Genomic DNA, 27,454 nt, shown 5'->3' on the forward strand with positions numbered 1-27,454 from the left:
TAGCTTGTTTTGGGAGATGTAGGGGGTGGCATCTTCATTGCCTTTCTAGGTGAATTTGACAGCTTAAGGTGATAGCAGCAAGGACTTGTCACCAATTGTTACGTGATAACTCTGTCCTGAGGGACAGCCATTTCGAATTTGCTCTTCTCCTGGCCAAGGGCTGTTTTTGACTGTCTGAACAATTGCTAGGGAACGCTGTTTTGTCGCTGCTGTCTGTGAGATGTGGTGCTTGGAGCTCTCTGCTATGCACTTATTATGGAAATACTTCTTTCTGTTGATCTTAACTGTTGTACTAATTAGCTGGGAATGTGCTGCATTTCCAGAGTTACAGGACCGTGCACTCCACAGCACACTCTCCACTCATTTTCTGCCTCTTACAGCTTGGTCAGGTCCCTGTCTTTCATATTACTGTGCTAATTAGGGCAAGCATTTGAAACGAAAATTAAAGACAGAATTTTTCCAGTGTCACCGCTCCCCCGGTGGAGAGGGGCTGCATGACGCAACCCGGGGTTTCTGGCTAGATCTGTGCTCCAGCAGGGATGGTGAGTGCAGGACACCCCGGGCCTTTCTCAGCTGGAAAAGCGAATGCGATCCGCCCGCAGCCTTGTGAGCCATCGCTGGAGCTTGTGAGCTGTAACAGCGTCCCCATGAAACTGGGAGCTGCCTCTTGGCACCAGCAACTGGCCTGGTTTTCTTTCCAGAATCCACATGCGTGTCTGTTCAAGCTGCTGCGTTGGTGATGAACTAGGAGTATTTGCTCGTTTGGGATCAAACAGGCCGATCCCCAGGGTTGCTGAGATGTTTTACTGGTTCATCAGGCTTGGAAGGATGCGATAATGCCCTTCTGATTACAGGGGACAAATATGATCTGATTCTGCTCCAGCATATCCTAATCCTCATGAACACTGCAGAGGCCAACTGTGTCTTTCTGCTCCGTAGCAGCCAAGGGCATCACCTTGAACCCACAGCCAGGAGCTTACCTCAGGTGCCTTTTTCGCAACTTTTGGGAGAAGCTCAGGGATGGGGCGACTTGGACACTTCAGTGAAAAGCACCCTCACAAGAGCATCAGGGGGAGCACTAGAAGCAGCTGTGTCTTTTGATGTTCTCGCCATGAGCACTGAGATGCACGGGATGAGAAGACACTGCTGTGTGGCCTGCCCACCATGAGCCTGCAGGTGGGGACATACTGAGGGGATGCAGCGACAGAGCTAATGCTGCCACCTCTGTTTTGCACCTGTTTTGCTGAACCCTGAATTCAGAGTAGGTGCTGTGGTCCTGCCCAAGCCTTTTAATACCTCCTGTACTTAACATCTGCTCTGGTCCCATAGATGGTCAAACAGGAGGCTGCAGGTTCTAGAAGGGCACTGTAGACAGCGTTAGTTGCCCTCTTGCTCTGCCGTGTGGTTCTTTAGAATTAAGCTGTGTAGAGAGTGGTGTGGCTCACAGCATGCCACACTCCGAGCTTGGGACAACAAGGAGACATCCTTGCAAGAGCCTTGGAAGCTTCAGGAAGGGAGCAGGTGAAAATCTGCACGGAAGAGAGCCAACTAAGAAATAAAGTGGGAGCAAGTAGCGTTTCTGTGCACTGGCCTGGAGCTCTAAGGAGGAACCGGGAGCTCTTAGACTTTGGTTAAGCAACAGAATCGAGCGGTTAACGAGAGCTGTGATCTTGCAGCTCCAGACTCCATCTCACCTCCTCTGTGCAATGGTTTTTCTGCCAGTTAGCACTGGAGTGCGTTCATGTTGCTGTAGGTCAACGCTGAGTGGGTTGTTGCTGCTGCAGTGCTTCAGAGGGTGGTAAAATTGTTGGCTCACAAGCGGCGATTGAAGGTATGGCCTCTGTTTGCTTTGGCTGCTGCACCGCAGGGGACAGAGAGGAGTAGGGCCCACGTGGAGCTGAGAATAAGAGCTCGTCTTCCCTACTGCCAAGGCAGGCCCTGCGTTCCTCATGTGGGGCCTGAATCCATGTTCATATCTTGTGCTTGAATGTTGGAGAACCTCAAGGGAGCTTGCATGGCTTGGGGCCAGCGCAAGTTCCCTCACGCACAGGAATTGCACATGCTGTTAAGGTCCCATGGTAGAAAATGAGGCCCTGGAGATGCTGGGACTCTTCGGAGCCATCCAGTCTCCATGTCTGGCAGCAAATGGGTGACTGAAAGGAAGCCCTTGGTTTGGGACGGGGGCCCTCTGGCTGCTTGTCATCAGGTAACCTGTCTTTTAAGCAGAGTGAATAGTATAATTTTTTGGCAGTTCCACTTAGAAAGCAAAAATATGGGAGTTTGGCAGTTAAGGAACTTCTGAGAAGAAGTGGACTTTAGAGGAGAGAGAAGCACAGAAGGGATGCTGCAGTGATCTCAGTACAGGGCAATGGCTGTCGAAGCTGTGGGTGGCACTGGTATAGCCCCCAAGATAGTCCCAGCTGCTCATGTCTTATGCAGCTTGTTTTCTCTGCTCCTTAGGGCTCTTAGACTTTTGTTGGGTTTCCAGATTAAAATCTGGTTTCCTCCCTGGTAGTTGTCTTCTGCTCCAGTAAGGGACTTGACGACTGCCTGGACCTGAGTGTAGCTCCCCCACCGTTTCTTTGGCGGCTCCACCAACATGGGGATACAGTTTGTCCTCCTTCCATGGACCTGTGGAAAACATGAGAATCAGCGCTGACGCAGCTCAAAGGGTAAAAATACACTTCCCTGAAGGCAGTTTTGGCAATGCAGCATGGTGAGAATTGGTAAAAGGCAAACTGGGAGGTAAGAAGCTGGAGAACCAAGCAGCTCACCCCCTACGGAACAGAAGGATAGGGCTGTACCAGGGATGCCTGGCTCAGGATGAAGCGAGGTGGCAGATAAGGAAGCCATGGCTGGAGAGTCACTTATCCATCTGGTTCTCTACCATACGGCTGCAGTGCTGTGGCTGCCCAAGCATAGACCACACAAGCAGAGAGCGCTGGGTGGTCTGTGGGTTTTGTGCAACCACTGGTGGGTTCTGGAGATAATTGCGGATCCTTGAAAGCATCCACAGGGAGCTCGTATCTGAATGTTTTCTGGAGCTTCCCACAGCTTGGTTTTCTAAGCGTGTCAAGGCTCTGAGTGTGGATTGGGGGCTACATCTCTAGGAAGGGTCTTTTTGAGGAAGACTTGTAGAACGACAGGCCTGATGGATATTCATTGTCAGACCACTGCAGCAGAAACTCTGACTCCCAGCTTTCCAGAATGGCTGTGCTTGGTCATGGGTGGGATCTGACTCATCCAGAGTCCTAACGAGGGCCAAGAGATACGAACCCCTCCTTCCTGCTTGGGACCAGCCACCTTCATCCTCTGGAAGCAGAGCCAGGCCCTGTGAGGCTGGTGGTAGGACGGATCGGTCAGAGCTCAGGGCTTGCGTGACAGGGGCTTTCTCCCCCTTTTCTCTGAGGCTGCCGTGGGATCATGCTTTGTTCTTGCATCTCCAGCACAAAGGGCGGAAGTAGAGTTAATGCTGATACAGGCAGGCAGTGCCGAGTCCCAGTTTGTGCCATTTCCTCTGCTTGCTGCAGGTCGGGGCCGCCTCACACAAAGGGTTATAAACACACAGCCCTGCTGAGTCTGTGCGGAGGCTTCCAAAGGAGAGATTTTACTGTTCTGGAAATCAGGGGATCCCTCTGCATCGCAGGAGCAACGTAGAAATGATGAGTGCAGCACCCCAGAATCCAGCACTGGCGCTCTGTAGATGGGACCAAAATTTGGCCAGAAGATTCAGAAGTCTCCCTCTTGCCACATTGAAATCACCTGGACTCAGATGCCTGACGAGCCACCTGGAGAGCTCGTGGTTTGCACTGGTTTGGGAGGAAAGGGAGTGGGCTGGCCGGGGCTCCAGGTCTGCTCTGCCTGCTACAAAAGATCCCTGTCCATCCTCCCCCTATGGATTTTCTCACTCCTCTTTGTGTACACAAACACACAGGCAAGAGATGCGAAAGATTTATGATACTCCCTTGGTTTTGTTCTCATAAAAAAGCAATTCGAGTGGTGAAGGAATAAATCTAGAGCTGCTTGGCTGTGAAACCAAGATGAAGGAGGCTCTGCTGATTAGAGTAATCAAGCCCCTATTCCCTGCAATAAATTAGTGTGTTGAAATCGCTTAATGCAGAAGGTGAGGCTGGCGAGTGCCATCTGCTGGCAAATAGCTGCTTCTTGGGAAGGTCACAGAATCACAGAATGTTGTGCTTGGGCTAAAACTCTACACGCTCACTGGTTTCTAGATAAGCAGGGGGGTATCCCTGCCCTTCCAGACTGGTGTATCAGCCAGGATATACTGGAGGGATGTGCCTCGAGCACAGGGTTCAGGGCAATAGAAGTGCGTGACATTGGGAAAGCACAGTTTTATGTTTCCTGATCTGATTTTAAAATCCGTGCTACATAAATATGGAAACAACTGAGTGCTGCAGAGTGGGCTTGCCTGAGTCAGCTGCTGCGGGGAAGCTGGGCAGAGGGATCCGGAGGGGAGCAGACGGTGCTGAGTGCATGCTGGTCCTGTAACGAACTTGGTGTTCGTTAGTCACCCAGTCAAGTTTTCAGCAGCTCTCAGGAGCTTTCACCAGAATCTCTGCATCGGAGAGCACGGGCAGTTGGACGCCAGGCTTCTGTTCGCATCCTTAAATTACTCCTGCTGGCCCATGGGATGTAAATTCCTTGTCAGCGGGGAGCATGGGTGGCAGCATCATTTTTTCTTTAGGTAATAGGTTTTAGACATAATGTGAGGTGAGTCTGGAGGGCGATGGCAGCAACTGAGGAGAGAAGGAGAGGGGAGAGAGAAATTTTCTGAACCTGTCTTTTGGCGTGTGTCAGAAGAGGTGAGGGGTCTGTCTCAGGCCTGCGGTTTGTCAGTGGTAGGAGTGAACTCAAGTGCAGTGTTTTTGCTCTCCTTGTCTTTTCTTGCCTTTTGGTTTAATCTGGTAGTGTGAAGAGACACTGTGCCTGTATGTGTGTGTCTGTATATCTGCCAGAGGCATTATATATGCATTCATACAAATACATATGCTTATAGCAAATACGCAATCAACTACCAATATATCTCATAGCATCCAACAGATATGTTAATCAGAGTTTTCTTTTGATTTCCTGGATGTGCCAATGCTTTCTGGTTTTACTTCTTTTCTGTGTCGAGAGCCAAGAGTTGATCCAGGCAAGAGGTGAAAATAAGGAACAGAGACAAGGCGTTTCTTCTGAGTAAACCTTCTTTAAAAAAGGACTTTGCAGACTAGTGTCGTGACAAAGCGTGTGAGTTTGGTCGCGAGTCAGGAAACTGTAGCTGCATTCCTGTTGTGTGAATTGGCAAAGGCACGTGGCGTTGGAAGGTGTCTGAGAGGCAAAGCAGTGCTGTGCTTCCCAGAGACCAGGAACGGAGGGAGGCTCTCTCTGCGCAGCAGCAGCAGAGCCAGATCTGGACTGGGATTTCATGGAACCCTCCATTGCATGCGTTTGGCACTTTGAGGACAACGGGGCACGTGTTGCCTCATGGGTGGCCTTTCATGCTTGAGGTTGTTGTGTTTGTTGCTGTACAGCCCCCGTGGTGACTCTGGTACCATTACTGTTCAATGGCTTATTTCCCTCCCCGCCTTTTCCTTAAGGCCCACCTGTTAAAACTTTCTGGAAATTTATCCTTTTCACAGAAAATGGTTGTTCGTGGCACCAAGCCAAGAATAACCTTTCTGGGGAGCACAGCTGCTGGAAGAGCGAGACCAGAATGGGGCAACATCATTTCCTCAAGAGGACAGTACCTTTTCGTAGCCGTGCCATTTCAGTCTCCTCAGAGTGACGCTGTTGGGTGGCTGGTGATGCCAGGAGAGCACATGCAGAGCTCTGTCTGGGAGGGTGTCAGAAATGGTCTCTAGGTCAACTCTTGCATCTGACTTCATGGAGCCATGCAGAGGAGTGGCAGCGAGTGCAGGCACAATCTTCATGTCTTGTTGTTTGCCTGATGTCCGGTTTCCTTTTGGTACCATGCTAGATGAATCGGTGCGAAACCTAAGCGCAAATCTTGCTGTGATCGTAGTCAGTTGTTGATGGCTCTCGTGTTTGCCTGCACACAACCGCTGCACAGAGGTATGCAATAAAAGCTGTGAGCAGCGCTTGAGTTTGTAGAGAAACTCCATAGCAAGGTAATATGCTGTCTGCAGCTGGTTCACCCTGCTGTTGATGTCATTTTTCATTGTGGTGTGAAGCTGAATGGGAGAATAAAGCCCTGCCATGAAGCATCTTACAGAACAGAGTCCTCTGGATGGACAGGGACGGGCTCATCATCTGTGTTACAAAAAATCAGGGCAACCTGGAGTGTCCCTTGGATTTCTGCAACTGACCTCTTGCTTGCCTTTTGCCCACAGGAGCTGCCAGAGCATGACCAGTCTGTTCAGCAGTACCATGTCTCCTGTCAAGGATGGAACGTCATCTCTTCCGAGGAGGCAGACTTCCTTCACCAAACCCCCCCTCCGTGCGCTCTATGACTTACTGATAGGACCTATGGAAGGAGTAAGCCTCTGGCGGGGACAAATGTGGGGATTCACTTACCAGAATCCCCTGTCAGGGTGGGAAAGCAAGAGTGGGCAGCCTGGAGACTCTGTCTGAAATGTGGTGGTTTTCACTTGGTCTTCGCAGATGGTGAGACTGGGTGTGTTGGGAGGTGGAAACAAGGGATGTCGCCACTTCCACTCGGCTGCTTTTGATGAACCTAAGCAGGAAGCGTACCCTTAATTCACTAATACTATATGGCAGTGCCACGCCGGCAGCCAGCTGTAGCCGGACAAGCTGGGCCTTGCTCTTTCTCCATCCCAGCGGCTCCTGCTGGTGGATCACGGGGTGAACGCAGCAGCCAGGGGAAGCTGTGTGGTGCAGTGTCCTGTGGCAGCCCTGCTCAGTCCCTGTGGCTTCAGTCTTACAGAGAAATGGCAGGATAAGTTAAAAAGTCCTGTCTGTCACACAGTATCTCTAGCTGGAAGAGAATTTCTTTTTGCCACTTTTGGGGCCCAGCTGCGTGTTCCCTGTTTATAAGTCTCTCTGCCTTGCTTCTCCATCCATAAGATACTTGCTGTTTAGACCTATTTGTGACTCTGGATTGATTACAAAGTCATGTGCCTTGAAGTGCAGGTCATAGACACAATCTGTCTGAGGATTGTTTGCTCTTGTGTAGGAAATTGCTATTTTGAGATTCAGTCTCAGAAAGGATATTCTCTTTCAAAGGATAAGGTGGTAATAATATTGACAAGACATAGGTGGTTGGTTTTAACAAAGATTTTAACTGTACTGTGGTGATGCTGGGCCCATTCCACTTGCTGAGGCTGGCTGTGGCGGCCAAGATCTGTGCGGCATGTCACTGCTGTCGAGCCTCCTTCATCTCAAATGGGTTGTTTGTGCAGAGATGAGCAACAGTCCAGCTGTGTAGGTCCATTCAATGCCAATATGTGTTCACACAGAGCGTAATTCTGATACTCCAAACCTGATGTGGGGTCAGACTAGAGCCTGATGCTTGGGAAGTGCAGGCTGGGGTGCTGATGGAGCGAAAGGGCCGAACTGATTCTCTCTCTTTGTCTTGCAGGGTTTGATGCATTCCAGTGGGCCTGTTGGCCGCCACCGCCAGCTGATACTTGTTCTGGAGGGAGAACTGTACCTCATTCCTTTTGCTCTCCTGAAGGGCAGTTCCTCCAATGAGTACCTCTACGAGCGCTTCAGCCTCATTGCAGTGCCCTCCATCCAGTCGCTGAATCCCAGCTCCAAGGTCAGACATCACCTTATAAAACCTCTCTCTCATAGAACCTCTCCTGTGGGGTGCAGGTTCCTATAGTTTTCTATACTAACCCCATTTTCTCTTTCTCTCTGTAGTCCCATGCAAGGAAGAATACTCCTGCTTACTCCAGTTCTACCTCAATGGCAGCTGTCATAGGAAATCCCAAGCTCCCTTCAGCAGTCATGGACCGGTGGCTGTGGGGACCTATGCCCTCTGCAGAAGAGGAAGCGTATATGGTGTCTGAGTTACTTGGCTGCCAGCCCTTAGTTGGCAGCGCGGCAACAAAAGAGAGGGTCATGAGTGCCCTCACTCAGGCAGAATGTGTCCATTTTGCAACCCATGTCTCCTGGAAACTGGCTGCTTTGGTCCTGACACCCAACACCGACAGCAATCCAGCCAGCAGCAAGAGTTCTTTCGGGAACCCCTACACCATCCCAGAATCCCTTCGGATGCAGGATGATGCCAGTGATGTGGAGAGCATCTCAGACTGCCCTCCTCTTCAGGAGTTTCTGCTTACAGCAGCTGATGTCCTGGATCTGCGGCTTCCTGTCAAATTAGTGGTTCTTGGCTCTTACCAAGAATCCAACAGCAAAGTCACTGCTGATGGAGTCATTGGCTTGACACGAGCATTCCTGGCTGCTGGGGCTCAGTGTGTCCTGGTGTCACTCTGGCCTGTTCCTGTGGCTGCTTCCAAAATGTTTGTGCACGCCTTCTATTCCTCCCTCTTAAACGGGATGAAAGCCAGCGCAGCCCTTGGAGAAGCGATGAAGACTGTACAGAGCAGCAAGCAGTTCTCCCATCCGTCCAACTGGGCAGGTAGGTAGGAAGAATGTGCTTTTTCACAAACCAGACGGGGCTTCTCGGAAGCGCTGTTATGCCAAATTGTTTGAGTTAAGCAAGGAGCGGCGCTGGCAGGTAGTTGGGAGTAGCATGTGCCCTGTGCTCTCCCACAATTCAGCCCCCGTGTTTCAGACCCAGAGTCAGGTGAGTGTGGCTGAATGTCAGTGTGACGGAAAACATCAGTACTTCACCCTGTGTAGTAATCAGGTTATGAATTTGATAGAATTTAAAGCAGCTGTGAGGTAAAGTCTTGTGACAGCACAATGGTTTAACGACTGGTAAGAAATAATGTGCAATACAATTCCTCATTCCCTGTGTTTGAGATCTATAGGGTCAAGTTTCCTGTGTCCTTGAGCTGGAGTTGGCTGGAGCAAATGTACAGAATTTAGTGAAATTCTAACAAGGAGGCAAGAGTAGTACTTCTGGAGGTAGCAGCAGCAACCAGTAGCTATGACTTCTGTGACATAAACCTTGTAGGGCTTAATCCTTTGGTCCTTTTAGGATAAAGTTTCCCTTGCTTCAACTGGAGATTCCTCAGCAGGGTAAGCTCCGGGGTGGAGAGCTGGTGCTTGCTCCCACTCAGTTACAGAATCGCAGAATCTTAGATGAGTGAGTTGAGATTCAGAAAGACAAAGCCTTAGAGTTCCACGGTGTTGTTACAGGGATATGTACAAATAACCTGCTTTTTTTTTCCCAGCACAAGTCCTGGTTTTTCAAAGCTGCACACATTCCCCAAGTGGGTTTTTTTGCACAGGCAGCAGTACCATGTTTTTTCGATCAGGAAACCGTTGTGAGTATGACTCTGATGTGAACTGGAGGAGCAGGAAACTTGCTAGAGCTTGTTAAAATGAGCAGTTAGTCTGACAGAGCGATTCCAGGCTTGTTGAGTCCAGCGTTAGGACATGATTCAGACAATACCAGATGGGAGCTGAGTTTAGGTTACAGTCCACAAGCTCAGTTTCTATTTTATTTTCCTTCCAAGATTTTTCTGTCTCAAAGGAAAGAGCATTAAAGGGAAAAAAAGCCACGGCTTCCTAGGCAAAACAGAATGAGCATGGAGATGGGTGTGAGGACGGACAGGCGCATACCTTGCTGCAGTGGGTGAGAAGGGGAAGGCAGAGCTCCTTGTGCTGACGTGTGGAGAATCTGGCATTTGGAGATGGAGCATTATTCAAGACAGGTTTCTGAGCGAGACAGGGAAAGCTCTCAGTTTTCTGAGTCCTGTTTCTGCGAGCACAGTTTAGCATCTATTGATTTCCGCTGCTCTGAAGGAGACATGGAGCGTGCTAGGACAAGTTTAGCTGCAATACAGTGTTTTTCCGCTTGCTTGAACAGGAAAACACTATTGATTTAATAGAGGACGACAGTAAGAAGCATCTAGAAGCTTTCTGGAAGTTCAGTCTATGGGACTGGGCAGGGAGTGGGTAGCTGCTCCGGGAAAAGAATATCACTGTGCAGGGCACAGTAAACCATCATTCCATTAGTCCAAGTGGGCAGAGGGGACCTGCTTGTTTTGGACATTTTCTGTAACAGAAGGAGCTTGGGCATCTCTTATTCTGCATCCTGCAGGTTTCATGCTTATTGGGAGCGACATGAAGCTGAACAGCCCTTCTTCGCTGGTAGGACAGGCCCTGACGGAGATTCTGCAGCACCCTGAAAGGGCACGAGATGCTCTGCGTGTCCTGCTGCATCTGGTAAGAGAAAGGAAACCCTCCCACACCCTGCAAGCGTTGCAGACCATGTGGTTATGAGATAGTGTTACCTGTGGGTATGCATTGGTAAGTGATGAACGGGAAGAGAAACACCCTGATGTGTAACCACTCACACTTGAATATAAACCTTTAACCCTTCTCCCTTACCTCCTGTGAAAACTCTGGGTCAGTGTGGAAAGACTGGGACACCTGATAAAGTGTCCGGAGAAAAAAGAGGCAAAATAAGCAAAGTCTTACATTGTATTGTGGCAAAATCCTCCCCATCTGGTTTCCATTAGCTGTTGAATTGGGTCTCTGCTTTAAAAATGAGAGAATCATTGGGGTTAGTTGTTTCTACAAAAAAATAGCTATGAGCGTTGCCGTCGTGGAGATGCAGAGCACAGCGACTGCTGTCTCTTTGCGGACTTGGAAGATAAGAGGCACCTCTGTCCCCAGATGTGCCTGTCGCCTGGTGTGGGGAGCAGCAGGGCTGAAACCAAACTGCTGGATGGCTGGAATAATCTCTCGTGGCTTTTAAAACTTTTCTTTCCAATGTGGTCCCATAGGAATAGGGAGTATCCATAGGATGCTGGAAACCCGTGAATATTCCTAGTGATCTCAGTTGCTGGGTTTTGTGGACACGCATCTCTTTACTGTTTGCCCTAGAGCTGCAGACTCTTGCCTGGTAATAAGCCCTGTCCTGGTAATAAGTCCAGCAAGAGGCTGGTACCAGGCTTATAGGAAACAATCACAATCAAACTGGTACTTATTTCGTGTGGCATAACTTTCCCCAGAGAATGTTGACACTCTTCACAGTGATAGCAGAGCTGTGGGTGCTGAGTTACTGGAGCCTCTGTTCGCAAGGGCTTCCTTCTGTGTAAGACAAGCCAGGTTCACCATCGGGTTTGCTGTCTCTCAACCTGCTATTCCTGCTTCTTCACTGTGTAAAAAGAGGCAGTTAGTAAAAATCTCTTGTAAAATAAGCTAATGCTGTATTTTCCCCAAAGGTGGAGAAATCATTGCAGCGAATCCAGAACGGGCAGCACAACTCCATGTATACCTCCCAACAAAGCGTGGAGAATAAAGTCGGTGGCATTCCAGGCTGGCAGGCTCTACTCACCGCCGTAGGATTTCGCTTGGACCCTCCAGCCAGTGGCCTCCCGGCAGCAGTTTTCTTCCCAACCTCCGACCCTGGCGAGCGGCTGCAGCAGTGCAGCACCACCATACAGTCCCTCCTGGGTAAGAACCAGCCCAGCTACTGGCTCTGTCCTCACCCATCCAAGCAGACATCGACTTCTTTCGTGCAAGCCTGTAAAATGGTGATGTTTTACATCAAAGCAATAAAAGTATTTAACGGGGCAGAGGTCCTAGAAGTAAATGCTTACTGAAAATTTTGTCATAGATGGGAATCATTTACTAGAGTCCAGTATCCGAGAAGCGTGATGTGACTATTCCTTTCTCCCAGCTCTCAGACAGAAAATGTATAATCAGATGCCAAGTGGGAAAACCGTTTGTTTTCTGGAAAATGCTGCTGTTTCCAGAACTGTGCAGTGATTTGGGGGAGAGGTTTTAGGCATTCGCCGAGTTTGTGTTCTTTTCAGGTTGTTGCATTTTCTAACTGTCAAGAAACAGATACTGAGCAATCCCCGTTTCTGCTGATGTTTTTCAGGTTTGCCTAACCCTGCACTTCAGGCACTTTGTAAACTTATCACAGCTTCAGAAACAGGAGAACAGCTGATCAACAGGGTGAGTTGGGAGGTTTTCCTCCACTACTGGTTTCCAAATGGTTGGTCCCAGGCCAGTAAAGTCGGACGTGCACAGAATGGTTTATACCCTAATTTATCAACCCAGAGTGTGCTAGGATTCTTCAGGGTTGAAATTCTAACCTTTTGTGTTTGTGAACGAAAGTTTGGATCCAGAAGAGAAAAATGCAGATGTGTTACTGGGCTGCATGGCCTTGGGTCTCCCGTTCAGCGACAGAAAGGAAACCATGGGTACCTGCTGCAGTGAGGGGGAAGCAAAATATGGGAAATGAGTGGCAGAACCACTAATGGCTATTTGGCCATCCTGTCCTGGGCTGGTCTTTGTCCACAGTAATTTCCAAAGTCCCAAGGTGTAGTTGACTTTGGACAACGCAAGGTCTGTCAGAAAACCTGCAGAGCCTGTGCTTCTCTGGAAGGATTTGCGGTTGTCAAAGAGAAAGGCAGTGCCACCAGTGGCTGTGGGACTTCCCCCATTCCTCCCAGTCTCCTTCCCATTCCTCCCTGTCCCCAGCCTCTCTAGCATGCCTAACCCAACCTGTCTCTGTGCCACCCGCCTGGCTGGCTTTCCATCACACATTTCTTACTGTCCTGATAGCTCCTCTAATGAGGTTTATTTTGATCATTTGCCTGCTTCAGTAGATGAACACACCGCACATAGCGAATGGGCATATAACTCACTTTATTTTCCCCTTTCCCCATGCAAAAGTGTTCTAGGGAAGTACTATGGTGGGTAACTGGGATTATCTCTGTGCAGCTTCAGGGGGCTTCCCTTCGTTCTGTCACATTGAGCCTCTGCACAAAATGCAAAATAAGAGCCCCAGCTTTGCTGTTACCCACTCGGAACCCTGCTTTGTCAATCCGTTAGACTGACTCTGCTTCAAGGAAAGGGTTTCTCGTTATGTTCTACAGTAGCTCATGGGGTATTTCTAACGGCTTGTCCTTTATGGCATTTTGCTTTCTTGCCTTGGCTCTTTTGTCACTGCCTGAGACTTCTGTGATTGAACAGCAGGGTTATTTTTTACCTCATTGCCACCAGAGGGAGGCCCGGAGCAGAAGGGATGTAATGAGTAGAAGACAACATTCCGATAGATGGGAATGTGGTATAAGTGTCCGTGAGATTACTTCACAATTGTCTTCTTTGCCTCGGATAATTAAATCACCCAAGGAAAAACATTTGGGTGGCTGTACACAGCTGACAAAAGATGCACTCGCCATTTCCTCAGCTGCCCCACGCAGTAAATATTGGCCGGGGGATTGCATTGTGTTTGCAAATGTTCTTCTAGAGCCCAGACCCCAGGTGGAATTTCCTTTTGCACAAGAGTCTATCCAGTTACAAGCTAGGGTTTTTCAACTTAGCTCTCCCTTCCTCTGCAGTTACTTGCTTTTATCCCCCTCCTTCCTCTGCGCAGTTCAGGGGGTGAGCAGCGATGGCTCTGCCTGTCCGAAAGGAGAGAAGATTTTATTCAAAATTGGAGTGTGGTGACTTGACAGTGCAGTCAGTGGGTGTTACTTGCTGTCTGTCCCATATGGGTAGTGGGTGTCATAACGGAGCAAGCGCTCTCGGCATGGGTGAAGCAGCGAGGCAGGGAGCCTGATCTTTTGCTCTGGATAGAAAACGCTTAATTTTAGTGCAAAACAGAAGGCAGGAACCACAAAAGAGAGAACTTCAGTACTACCGCATGACAAGGAAAAGTTAGGGATTGCTGAGCGCATTAAGTGCCAATAACGTATCCCAGAGAAAACAAGAGAAGGGCTTGTTTTATGCTCAGCCTTCTGCCAGAATGTGGGTTGGCCTGAGTATCTGCCTGCTAAGTGTCAGAGTTGATTGTAATGAGCTGGGCACTCCCAGATTCCAGCTGCCTGTTCCCACGCTGTTGGACTCCTCAAGCCATTTCCATTGCTGCCTTCTTTCTCCGGACAGAGCATCTTGCAGTCATGATGCTGCTTTGCATGTGGATGTGTCACCGCAGGGCTCCCTATCACAGGCATTTTGTAGCACAGAATAACCTGTGTTCTTTCTTTTCTTGTCTCCTCTCTTTTCCTTTCTTGTAATCTGCTTCCCGAAGGCTGTTAAAAATATGGTGGGAATGGTGAGTATGACACACACTGGGGAATGACACTGCTGTGCAGGAGAAAATGCCTTGGTCACTGCAGACCCATTTCCCTGCGCTGCAGAGCAGTGTCTTCAAGCCGCTTTCAGGCCTGGAATTTGCTCCATAGAGCTACTGTGGAAAAAAAAAAGACTGTGTAAGCTTTTGTGGGTTGTGAGAGATGGGTGGTCCTGAGGTTAGCTGGTCCCCAGTTAACGGCTTTCCATCCTTCCTGCCCTGGCTGGGTTTTTGAATGACATGGGATCTTGCCACCTTAATTTGTGTCAGATCTTCATAAACACATTTTTTTTCTCTATTTTTTGCTACTCCTCTCCCTTGGGCACAGTTGGGAAACTTCTTTCCTGGACCCCATAGAAGTATTAGGAAAGTCTTCCATGGTTTCGTATGACTTGTTCTGCCCAGTTAAACGCTGAGAATGAGTTTCTTGGGATTTGCATAAGGAATATGGCTCAGCCGTGGAATGGGCTTTAGTGTATTTCTGTGAGCAGCCCCAAAGTATCTGAACTTTCCTTTTCTTTCCCTTCACAGATTTTCCTGCTGTGCTTCCTTCTTGCTCAGTTTCCACGGGCCACACTCCCCCAACCCTCACCCCTTTCTGCCCCTGCCTTTGCTGCTGTTTGAGTTTGTCCATCGTTGCTGTCCCTGGACTGTCCCTCTGCCCAGTCCTTGTCATCTCCCTGTTCTGTTCAGGAGCAGCGGCTGAATATATGGGTGTAGAGGGAGGGGGATGTTTGCAGTGTGTTTCCTTAGCTGTGGCTGTTGGAAAAACAGTGATGGGATTTGTAAGGAATGGCTAATGGTTTGTATTGTTATCTTCAGCTGCATCAAGTCCTGGTTCAACTTCAGGCAGGTGAGAAGGAGCAAGATTTCTCTTCTGCACCAATCCAGGTTTCCATCAGTGTCCAGCTCTGGAGGCTGCCCGGCTGTCATGAGTTTCTGGCGGCTCTAGGTAGGAAAACACTTTATTTCCATTGTCTTTCTAAAAGTATTGCTGGTGTCTCATACGGTGGCTTGAGGTAGTGATGAGATTCACAGCTTTACACGCATTTGTCTGGGTGCTTTAGATCTGCTTGTTTTTGCATCTCTGGGTGTGATCCCTGACTGCTCAGTATGTGAACCAGTCATTCCTTTGGCAGGGAAACCTGTGCTCTGGGCAAGGGTAGGACATACCAGGGTGATAGTACGTACCGGGGTCTACATCCTGCAGAAAAGACAGATGAGAACTAACTCTCAAACTAGATTTTATTCCAGCTTGGACCTTGCTTAGAGTTAGTTAAAGGATATTGCAGGGAAGAGGCAACACTGCAAAAAGAAACATCCAAAAAAATCCTGCTTGAGGAGCTCGTAAAAGCCAGGCATCGTTTCTCACCCAGAGTCGTGCCTCCTGCAGCCCAGCCCTCATTTCCTAAATTCCAAGGCCCGTTTCTGTGAGAAAACTTTGGATTAAGGATGAATGGTAGGGGCATGTGGGACACTGTCCCCCGAGATGTGCTTAGTATGTTATTCCCAGACAGTTCCAAATAATTTGCAAGTGAAAAAGTTCTGACTGGTGCATTTTGTCTGTCAGTTTGGACAGGGGTGATTTGTTTTACGTGTGTGCACTCAGTCCAGCACCATCAAGCTCCCAACACCTGCTGGAGAAGGTGTGCTAAATAGTAATAACAACAAACCAACAAACTGTATGCTGTAGGTGAAGAGTCATCATTCCAGGATGTGGCAGGATCTCATACCTCTTTGTTCTCTTTGTGTTATAAGTGAGATCACACTTGTTTAAGATGTTGGATCTTTCTGAGGTGTGATTTTTCTGCTCCATGTTCCACTACAGGTTTTGACCTTTGCGAAGTTGGCCAAGAGGAGGTGATTCTGAAAACTGGGAAGCAAGCTAATCGGAGGACCATGCACTTTGCTCTGCAATCCTTGCTGGCACTTTTTGGTAAAGCTACTTACAGTAGTTTTTGCTCCCATATCATCTGATGATTTGATGAGAATGGCTTCTATTAAAATCTCATACTCTTACCTTTTGCAGAGCTCATACATACCTCATCACACACGTGTCATACAGACCACGCATGACACCACAGGTGCAGTGAATGTTATTCTTATGTGGGAAACACAAACACTAAGACGTGGCTGAGGCCGAAGCTGGGAGTAGAGTCCAGCAGCTGGAGGGTGTATAACTCACTCTTAGTTTTGAGATATAAAACAATAATGAATTGACAAGTTTCACCCACGGTGCCTGGGCGGAGGTTCCTGCCTGTGCGTTTCCTGGGCTGTGCACACTTTTTTACTCACCAAAGTCATAATTGGGTTTTTCGAAGTAGCATAGAGTCTGAGTGCATGTTTTGTAGCATTCCCTCTCAATTCTGATAGAACACTATGTGGTTTTGTTTGATTTTACTGTGTATCTAGGGGCCTGTTTCTACATATTTTTTTTTCTTTTTTAGATTCTACAGAGCTGCCCAAGCGTCTGAGCCTGGACAGTTCCTCATCACTAGAGTCACTGGCTTCTGCTCAGTCTATTTCCAACCCTGTACCCCAGTATCAAAACCCTCCCTTCTCTCCTGCTTGCCCAGAGAGCATCGCATCAGATGCCATTTCTGTGTACAGCCTGAGCTCCATCGCTTCTTCCATGAGTTTTGTTTCCAAGCCAGAGAGCATGCCAGACGGCGTGGCACACAGAGGACGCCAGGACTATGAGAGGCCCAAGAACATCTATCCACATAGGTCTGCAGCGCAGAGCCAGTTGTCACCACAAACCAGCACTGTAGCCAGCAAAGAGGAGGAAGAGTATGAGGGTTTCTCTATCATCAGCAACGAGCCTTTGGCCAGTTACCAGGAAAACATAAAACCGGGATTTTCCCCTGATCACAAACAGCCCAAAACTGCTCAGACTGGAGGCATTAAAGAGTCTGTCAGCTCCAAAGGCAGCATAAGTACCCCAAATTCTCCTGTCAAAATGACTCTTATTCCCAGTCCAAATTCACCTTTCCAAAAAGTTGGGAAACTTGCAAGTTCTGATACTGGGGAATCTGACCAGTCTAGCACTGAGACCGACAGCACTGTCAAATCCCAGGAGGACAGTAATCCAAAGCTTGACCCGCAAGAATTGGCCCAAAAAATTCTGGAGGAGACTCAGAGTCACCTCATTGCTGTTGAACGTCTCCAGAGAAGCAGCAGCCAAATAAGCAAGAGCAACAATTCGGACGACGGGGCTTCCACCCCAGCGGGTGTCTCTGCCTTCAGATCCTCAGAGACCAGTGCGTTCAGTCGGCCCATCAGCTCCAGTCAGAAGAATCAGTCTTCACCTCTCGGAATTAAACCAAAGCCTCCCACGAGGAGTTCATCCCTTCAAAAAGTGAGTTCTGGCTACAACAGCCCTACGACATCGGAGATGTCAAACAAGGAAGGCACAGGCCACTACAGTGGGCAGCCGTCTCCAAGTTGTGATTCACATGGGTCCTTGACGGAGCAGCCTCACTTTAAACTCAAGTACCCCAGCTCTCCCTACAGCGCTCATATTTCTAAATCACCCAGAAATATCTCTCCAAGCTCAGGGCATCAGTCTCCTGGTGGCAGCACTCCATCTCCTGCTCTTTCTTATTCCTCAGCTGGTTCTGCTCGCTCGAGTCCAGCTGATGCCCCGGACATAGACAAATTAAAAATGGCTGCCATCGATGAGAAAGTGCAAGCAATTCACAACTTAAAGATGTTCTGGCAAAGCACTCCCCATCACTCCACGGGCCCAATAAAGATTCTCCGAGGAGCTCCTGGAACAATGACTTCTAAGAAAGATGTCCTCAGCTTGCTCAATTTATCTCCACGGCACAACAAAGAAGAAAGTGCGGATAAGCTGGAACTGAAGGAGCTGTCTTTTGGGCAACACCTCACTTCTCCACAAAGGAACCCTCCAAACGGACACAGGCGCCCTGAAACTACAAATGCAGTGACATCAACTCATTCTCCGCCTTCCACGAGCACTCCAGGGACCGCACACCCCCTGAGGCTGCCGTCTGGGAACGGTTATAAATTTTTGTCACCGGGAAGATTTTTTCCTTCCTCCAAATGTTGAAACGTTCTCGAGTACCAGCTGATGACTTGCAATCTCGTTAAAGTATTTGCTTCTGCCCACTTGCCTTTATCAGTACAGGACCGTTATCTGAGAAGCCGTGGTGGTACCCACAGTTGGCAATGCACAGGAGGGTGACAGACTGGCCCTGTCTGTCACTGCGCGGGAACACGGGCCTTACACAGATGGGTTTTCCTTTCCCTTATCAGGACCTTGGCCAGACTCGCTTGAGAAAAGGTTCTGTGTAGTGTTCAGTATTTGCAGCAACAGGTCCAATGAATCTAGTTGTCTGTTCATGAAACACTAGCTTTTAAGTCACGTACTTGTATTCCTTAACCTAACAGGAGGTTTTACAGCTGGCTTTTTATACAGAAATTATACATATCAGGGATTGGAGAGGGAAGCGAGAGGAGGCAGAACTTTCATGTGTACCACAAAGAAAATATGCACAAGTTTCTGCTTGGAGAAGTACAAGCCATTTATTTGATTTCTTTCAAAGGCTGACAGAGAGGACAAGGTAGCATACCTCTAGATATTTCTGCCAAGTTAGCCAAACACAAGAAATTGCTGGCAATAGACTCCAGAGCAGCATGATACTGCAGTTCTCTTCCATCATTTAGAGGCTGGTGAGACAAAGACAAGAGGACAGAGGTGCCCTAAAACCTGCATCTCTGGTAATTCTTTTCTGGAGGGAAACCTTTCAGGTGATACTTTGCTGCTTGGTTTGCTCAAAAAGAACATTTGGGGCATAACAAGCCAGGTGAGCCTCGGCGCGAGGTAGAGAGCGTGTGTCAGAGAGATAAGTTCTGCTTTTGTTGAAGCTCTGATCTTCCTGGCACACAGCCTCAGGATGGTGAAGTTTTCATCTTGTCAAGCAGTTGGGCAGCACAGATGTCTTCTGTTCTGCTGAGCGCGCGCAGAAAAGGGTTACTGAAGCTCAGAACGTTATTTTGCAGTTCCACGGTAGGCAGGAATGTGACATTGAGTGTGTGCGGTGTAGAAGTCACCCGAACAATCCTAAATGGTTGCGCGTAGCTCCTCACGGGCAGGTCTGCGAGCCTCTCCCCTGCTGCGGAAGCGAGTTTCTTTCGGAGCGAGTAGAGCGGTCTAAGGAGATGTCAGTGCAGTCAGAGCACGTCCACGAGAGCGAGCGGAGCGGCTGTACGCAGGACCCCTGTGCCCTCTGATCCGTGAAAGAGAACCAAGAGCACCCCGGGGGTGATGCGTAACGTAAGCTTTCCTCGGCTAGATGAGGGTTAGGTGTTAGGCATCAAGCTGGAGGTATTTCTTTCCAGCGGCTGTTGAATGCGGTGGTGTAATCGGAGTCAAAATAATGGAATCAAAATAACTGACATGCACTGAGAACTGTGGGCGTGCGGGAGCGTTAGCTCGGCCACGCCGCGCACTTGGATCCGAGCAGAGCCTTTCCCAGGCCGTGTGCTATGAAGTCGGAGCACTGGATCGCCAAGGCTTTTGGTCTCTCTTCTGCACTCCCAAAATTCGCTGGGTGACTGAAGGCTCATCACTTCACCTCTCCGTGCCTCGTCTTCCCTTTCTATCTAAATGGGGATAGTAATACTTACCTACCTACCTCACAGAGGTGTTGTGAGGCTTAATTAATTAGGCCCTGAGTTCTAGCTGGATCTTAAGTCAACTTCCAATCTTGCAGCTGGCTACCTGAATGGTGAGTGCAGTCAGCTCGGTAACGCGTTAGGGGCACATTGCTGATGCAGATTAATTGTTGCACTTACCGTGTCTAGATGCTCTTCTTGAAATATGGATCTGACCGTTTGTGATTTTCTTAGGGATCTTGGAGGAAAAGCATGATAGCAGGACAGAGGATTCAATTCTGATACCGGAATATAAAATTACTTAGGCTTAGCTTACTCGTGGTGCATATATCAAATGCTTGCTTTGAGTATATTCCAGAATCCACTGGTTTCTGGAGAATGTTTTCCTTTTTGCCGTTGCAAGAAATCAACACAAGCACTAAAGGCAGAGAATACGGGGCTGTGTTGTTACAGTCAGCTCACAAGAGGTGGATGATCACAAAAGCTTCAGTGCAGAAAGACAAAAGGAGTGGTTATTCCTCTACTCGTATTATGCAATGTAGCAAAAACAGTTGAGTAAATCTGTTCCAACTCATCTGATGCAAGTTACTTGTCTGTCCGTTACATCTTTCTGTGATGGTTTGGTGCTAGATATCATCTTCTCCTCATTTGGCAGGAAAAAAATTAGAATAGTGGGCCAAAATGAGTCAGTCCAGCGTCTGCCCATCGGGTGGACGGTGATATTGCTGATCATGCAACTGGCTGTGGTCACAAGGCGGCTGAGGGACTTCAGGTGACCTCATCTGTTTCTAACCAGCATAACTGTTTTAAAACGACATCCCAGGAACACCCAGGATGGAAGTGGGCAGCTTTTTGTTTATAGCAACAGCAAATACTCCCTGTAGTGCTGCATAACATGCCAGAAATAAGCCTCTTTACTCGTAGTTTACTTCCATAACTAAAGGCTCTTTTTAATCTGTAGAAATTCTGTAATTGCCATTTTGGTGCAACGCGTTTTCATGCTGCCAGTAGGTTTCACACTGGCTTAAAGTTTTCAGAAAGAGCTGAATTGGGGCTGGCGGGGGGAGGGTGGGGGGAGTGGTTCTTCAGTTGTTTTTTTAAGGGAGGGGGGGAGCATTAGAAACGGGGAAGGGTTCAGATGTAGAGGGAAGTTGGGTGTTTGGGAAATCGGTGTTGTGTAAAGGAAGGTGAGTGTCACTAGAACAAGTCCTTTGGGAAACGTGTTTCCATCGACTTGACACAGGGCACCTCCCTTGGCTTGATGAGGGCCATGAAGATGCATGTTTGCTCATGGCTGGGAGACGCTTCACACACCTCGTGCCTCACTCCTCCACCCCCTGAATGAGAAACAAACCCTTTGTGAGGAAAAAAAAGGAAAAAAAAAAAAAAAAAAGAGTTTTATCAGGTTTGCCCAATATGTGGAGAAATTCAGGAAATGAAAATAACATGTTCTCCGTTTGGTATTAGAATTCCTTCTGTGGAGTTTAAATGCATTTTGTCGTCGTTGTATTTGTGCATGGTACAAGTGACAACACTGCTTATTACAGTGAGCAATAAGAATTAGGTATTATCCACTTTCACATTAAACCTGCCACATGCAACCATTCCCCAAGGCCATAGAATGTATTTTAGTTTGGTTTTGCCCTGTATGTTTTACTGTGTGAGATTACAGATTTTTTTTTGTTGACTGTCTTTAGCTCCAACTACATGGGAACAGTAAACAATCTCTCTGATCAAAATCCAGTTTAATTTGATTTTGTTGGCTAGCCTGTACTCCGGCCTGGTACTGATTTTCCTTCTTTTTAATCATACCTTACTTAAACAAGGAAAAAGCATTGAAGAGATGCTACACTCACGTATCTCACTCCAGGCCATGTTTCTTTTCATTAGGTCAAACTCGTTCTGTGAACATCTCTCTCAAGTTGCGGAATAGACCCAGGTGCACAGAGATACCCGCGAATCTGTTACGAAACCCTGGTAGTTTCGGGCTGGGTGGTAATCACGGGGTTTTGAGCAGTTTCGGGTTCATTGCATTGCCATGCTGTCCAGAAGAGGCTGCAAATGTGTGTGGAAAACTTGGCCCCTCGGTTGCAGAACTCCTTCAAAAGAGCGTTGAAGATGGTGACTCGGAGAGGACTCTCGGCAAAGACTCTTCCAAGCAGCAGCCCTTTAGCACTTGCTCTCCCTGTATGCAGTGTTAGCCATGTTTGGCCTATATGGACTTTCTTTGTAAATTAAAACTCTGTTTCCAGACAGCATTAAACTTTTTATATTATGAAATTTACCATGTAAAAAGATTTTCATATTTTTATTGAAATTGCTAAGGCATTTGGCCTTCTTTCTTTGTGATTTCAGTGTCTATTAAAGCATGAGTTCTCTCAGTACATTAGTCTCTTGGTCTAGGGTGATGTTGGGGAGGAATTTGGTAGCCCACTGCGCTCTGTCCTGATTCCCAGCTGGTCTCTGCTCCGTTCCTCTCGCCCGCTCCTGAGAAGCAAAGAAACCAAGTGTAAATCTGCATTCTGTGGCTAAGTGTGACTTGCTTACGGCAGCTTCAAAGTGAGGGCTCGCTGAGAGCTTCCTCCTCTTTTTGTGGCAGAATGTGGTGTGCCTGTTACAAATGATGATTGGAACTTGCTTTTCCTTTTCCTAGCAGGTGGTGGGAGCGTCAGTATGTGTTCGCTGTCTTGTAGTCAGCAGCAAAAGGACACCTAGGGTTGGAAGGAGCTTCAAGGATCTCCCAGTCCCATCCCTCCGCTGTGGAAGAACCAAGTGCTGAAGGTATGATCTGTTTTCCCCATATCAATGCCAGTTGGAACTTGCTGACTTAAATCCTCCCTCTGCTCCCGTGTGAGAGGTGCCTTTGTGCTTAGGGGAAGTGTTGGTGACCAGAGGAAACTAAACAGAATTTGACTTTTTCTGTGGTCTTAGAAGTTCCCGTTGATGCCTGTCTCCCAGTTGTGTAAATGCAGCCTCTGGCCACGTCGACAGAACACACAAACCACACTCTTGGTTGTGACACAGCAGGCTCTTGCTGGCCGGCAGTCTCTGCCTTCCATCCAAATCTTTGATCTGCTGAGAGTGAGGTGAGCTTGAACCGTGGAAATCACTGCAGCCTTCCTGGCGTCAGCGCTTTTAAGGGCCCTTTCCTGGCACGTGTCTGAAGTAGCTGATTCTCTGTGCCTGAAGGTGTGGATGGCGCAGCCCCCAAGAAGGGTTTTATAGGTGGCTGCATCAGCTTAGTTCTGCTCTTACGATTAGATACTGCCACTATGTCGCAGAGATGCAAGAAAGTCCTGCTCCTTTCAGAGACATGCTTCTAGCACAGCAGGTGTGGGAAGAATTCAGTTCACTGCAAAAACAAGAGAGGACTTGTCTTAAAGCCTGACCTTGAACATCTTTATATTGAATACTTAATATGCAAATATGTATCAGCTACAGGTGGAGCATTTTGTGTCGATAAACACATTCATACTGTGGGTTGACCTACACTACCCGTAGCGTATCCCTGCGTATGCCCTTCCTGCTGGCCTGAGCTCCCAGCTGGAGGCAGCGAAGCCTGTGCTTCTCACTGGGAACGCTCCCGGACTCCCTTGCGAACACCCCGGCTCTAGGTCTGTCCTGTGACTTTCCCCAGATGGCCTCGCTTTCTCGTGTCTTTATGTACTCTCCAAAGAGAAGAACTTACTTTTTTATATCCCTGTCAGGAAGAGTACCAGCCGCCTTCTACTACACGATGACATCATTTGCACGTGGTTTTATTGGTAAACGGCTGTGGCTGGTGTGCCAGTGGACTCCAAGAAAGCTGTTCCACTGGGGACTGCAGCAATTGCCGCTTGTACAAACCAGAAGCTTATGGGGGATTCCATTCTCCTTAGCAGGTCTCTCCCGTGTCCTCCTCCAAGAAGCCCTTGGAGAGGGAGGGTTGTTTTCCAGTGGCTGGCAGCAATCTTTGAGAATTATCCATCACAAACTTCTCTTCTTCTCTTGGATAGTCCCCAGACTTCAGTGCTCTGTGGCCGAGAGAGGGCTGGTGGGGGAGCCCATGCGTCGCCACTGCCGCACGTGGCCAGAACATGCAGAGATACCTAAAAAATACACCTACAGCAAGGTGGGAGTGGAAAAATGCCAACTGGTGGGGTTGGGCGCGTGGGCACCCACTGCACTGCACGGGAGCTGGCAGGTCAGGTGGGAGAACTCCAGGTACCTGGAAATGTGGGAGCTGGGATGTACTGACCTCACCTACACTGCTCCTGAACCACGGGGCAATACAGCCTGTGAGCTCGAGTGAACAACTTTGATCTTGTAGCATAAGAGAATGTTTAAAGACTAAAAAGCATGTTCTCATTTTCAGTTCATTACATGGAAATGTTTGCCGTAGTTACAAATCTCTCTCTGGTCACAGGAGGAGGAATAGGGGCCTGGGAACTAGGAGGAAGGAAGCAATTTTATTTCAGAGAACCGGTGACGTCCCCTGCGGTGGCAGCACAGCCCTGCGGCTTCTGCCTTGTCACCTCGAGGGCCGGGTGCAGGGAATTGTCCTGCTGCCATCGGTGGGAAGGTGTTGGAGCAAGAGCAAAGCTGGAGACCGGAGGTGGGGCACAGGAACTTCAGGAGCGGGCAAGTTCCCGAGGGCCCTTAAAAGTCACGCACAGACCTAGAGCAGTCTCTGAACGACTCCACGCGGACACGAAGTTAGGGACAGCAGGGACAGGCCCAGGGACCCAGCTCGTGGTGTGACACACTGTGACTCAGTGTCCCTCCAGCAGGTCCCCTTGTAGAGTTCCTGAAGCAGCGTTTTAATGCCGCCGTCCCGCTTCACGTGCACACAGATTTCATCCAGGCAGCAGGATGTCTCAGCAGGCTCAGCTGCTGGCAAAAGCCAGGAGCCACTGCACTGACGATGTTATTCCTTCCTCGGGGCAGGCCTGGGCTGGAGGACTCCCAGGAAGAGCAGTTTGCTGGGGAAGCATCCCCTCCACGAGCAGAGACTGCGGTGAAACTGTATGGGCTGGTCTGAAGTGGTTTGTGTGTGTGCAGGGTCTGGAATCAGCAGGATGCAGCTACTCAGATGATGATACTATCGTGTGTGGTAGAATCTAGATATAAACAAAGAGAAGAAGGGTTTTGGGGAGAGCACACATGGCAGCTGCCTGAGTAAACAAAAGACAAATGTTGTCCATATGGGGAAAGAGCAGCAGCAGGGGACTGCGCTCAGCCAGGAGCCTGAAAAACCAAATAAAGGAAAATTCTGAATGCTTGAGAACTTTGGGAAACAGACACTTAAAGCCCCACCACTGTGCCCTGGCACAGCCCTTTGTAATTTCTGTGCCTCGCAGACTAAGCCAGTGCAGGGATAAGTCTGAGCAGCAGTTTCCATAGCATCCGTCTTTCCCGTTGCGAGAGACTTGAATGAAATATGTTTTCATAGGCAGAGCCTATTGAAGGTTTTCATTAAAGCCATTTATCTGTGGGAGGGTCGTTTGGCAACACTTAATTTTCCTATCTGTGAATTTCTGCTCTCCTCTGCTCTAGCAGAGTTGATGTGTAAATAATGGTTAGTTCTAGCTCCTGGCACACGGCGCTTGGTGAAAGTGGCTTCTCCAGGGAAAGGGTGGGCAAGGGCGAGCCTGGAAGTAGGGCCAGTAGCCACTCCTGGGGAAAAGGATGCACTTCAGAAACATGGGAACGTGGACGTTGTGCCGAGACTGATGCTCAATGAGACCTTTCTTTTGTCAGCAAAAGGGCAGCGTTACTCACAGTGACAACCTCTGCAAGTGTCAATGCTGCGAACTGTTCCACAGCCAGACGTAGTTCCACTTTTTGAGGAGGACTCATTTCCCTTCCGCAGTGCCACACTGCAGTCTCGCCCTCCCCTTCGTCACATCTTGAAATGGGGATGTTTTTCTTTCCAGTTCACCCAGTCTTGCTTTGGTGTGAGCGTTTTGAACAGCAGTAAAGCAAAAAGTGGCACCAGCACCCCCTGAGATACGAAGGTGATTTCTGTCACCGGAGACCGGTGTTTCAGCTTCTTTACAGGCTCGAGGGGCTTAACGTGAAGAGCAGGACACCTCCTTCCCTGGGAGGAGAGAGCCCCCAGGTCCATGCTTGCCTGCCATGGTGGATGGACGTGGTGCTGAGGGACATGGTTTAGTGATGGGTTTGTCGGTGTTGGGTTGATGGTTGGACTCGATGATCTGAAAGGTCCCTTCCAACTATGTTTATTTCTACTCTTGGGGCTGATTTCATTCCTTCTTTTAATGCCTCCAAGGTCTAAGACTTCTAAGACTTGTAGGCTCTATCCATTTTTTTATGAAGGCCGATGGTCTAACGCCAGCGGGAGGTCTGAGCCCAGCGACCTCCCAGGCTCGTTCTTCTGTTGTCCGTGTGTCGGTCCTTTGACTCGTGCCCGGCGTCCCCGTTATCTGTGAACGGGATACAGGATTCCCTCGCAAGAGGGCAGCGTTGGACACGGTAACGGTGGCTCCTCCTGTTACACCCGTTAACGAAACAGCGGGAATCTCTGTCCCTTTGTGGAGGCGCCAGTAATTCCCTTACTCATTTAATGTCTTTTAATTTTCGTGGCAGAACAGGGGCAAAGGGACAGAGGCGAAGGAAGAGCGAACCGCAAGGAAAGGATTTTTGCCTGAAATTATAGCGTCCCCCCCCAGAAAAAAAAAAAAGAAAAAAAAAAAAAAAAGAGCTGTGGTGGCATTGTTGGCAGAGGAAGAGCCCGGGTGTCAGGTCAGTGGCGGTGCTGCAAGAGAGGGGGGCACATGGCACCGAGAGTGAGCAGCGCGTGTGGGACGGGGTCGGTCACCGGGGCCCCCCCTTCTCCGGTGTTTCCGCTGGGGGCGGATCTCGGCTCCTCCCTCCCCCGCCGCTGGGCTGCTCCGCTGGAGCCGCCGCCCTGGGCAGCGGTTTCCGTCGGCGAGCCGACTCGGAGAGAACAGTGAATGCAATTACACTTTATTGCAAGGAATTCGGCAAATGAGTATTTTTTAGCACCAGGAACTTAAGTGTTTTTATTTTAACGAGCCACCTCTCGGCGCTGGCTGGGCCGCGCACAGCCGCTTGCCCTCGCTGCTGTCAAATGCCAGCCTCACTAAGCGTGACCAAAACGGGATCTTAATTACCAGCGTCATTGTTTTCTGGGACCGCAGGAGGTTTAAGCGCCTTCCCAGCGGCGCGGCGCCCCGTTAGGCCGCTCCAGCCCGTACACCGGCAGCGCGCAGCCTGGGCGGCCTATGGCGGGAGCCCGCGGCCGGCCCCACGGCGGGTGCCGCGGCCCCCGTGCTCCGTGCGAGGGCCACCCCGCCGGGCCCCGACGCCGAGGGGTGCCGCGGTGCGGCTGGGCCGGCGCTGGTCCCCCCCCCCGCGGCACCGGAAGCGGCACCGGGCGGGAGCCGGTCTGGCGGCGCGTCCTGATTGGCTGCCCAAGGGTGAGGTGGGGCGCTCGCGGGAGCTGCGCGCCCTCGGATTGGCGGCGGCCGGCGCAGGCGCGTCGTGGTGCGCTGGGGTCAGGAGCGGGCGCGGGGACGCACGGCGCGGCGGGATTGGGCGAGCCGGCCGGTGGGGGCGGAGCCTCCCCCGGAAGCGCGCGGTGCAGCATGGGCAGGCGGCGCCGGTGGCGCCTGCGCAGTGCGGGCCTGCGAGGGGAAG

At 49.5% G+C, this 27,454-nt stretch overlaps 1 protein-coding gene across 1 annotated transcript in view; it reads left to right on the top strand.

Moving 5' to 3' along the window:
* Positions 1–22,169, top strand: part of TTC28 (tetratricopeptide repeat domain 28) — a 154,673-nt gene extending 132,504 nt beyond the window's left edge. Inside the window, exons 14-23 of the mRNA XM_074159776.1 lie at positions 6,354–6,498; positions 7,562–7,741; positions 7,846–8,566; positions 10,160–10,284; positions 11,289–11,520; positions 11,951–12,027; positions 14,111–14,134; positions 14,975–15,104; positions 15,981–16,088; positions 16,600–22,169. Coding sequence (XP_074015877.1) covers positions 6,354–6,498; positions 7,562–7,741; positions 7,846–8,566; positions 10,160–10,284; positions 11,289–11,520; positions 11,951–12,027; positions 14,111–14,134; positions 14,975–15,104; positions 15,981–16,088; positions 16,600–18,224 — 3,367 coding nt within the window. The 3' untranslated portion in view covers positions 18,225–22,169. The remainder of the gene's footprint in view (positions 1–6,353; positions 6,499–7,561; positions 7,742–7,845; positions 8,567–10,159; positions 10,285–11,288; positions 11,521–11,950; positions 12,028–14,110; positions 14,135–14,974; positions 15,105–15,980; positions 16,089–16,599) is intronic.
* Positions 22,170–27,454: the final 5,285 nt, after the last annotated feature.

Source organism: Numenius arquata, chromosome 16, assembly GCF_964106895.1.
Source record: "Numenius arquata chromosome 16, bNumArq3.hap1.1, whole genome shotgun sequence".
Classification (NCBI taxonomy): Eukaryota; Metazoa; Chordata; class Aves; order Charadriiformes; family Scolopacidae; genus Numenius; species Numenius arquata.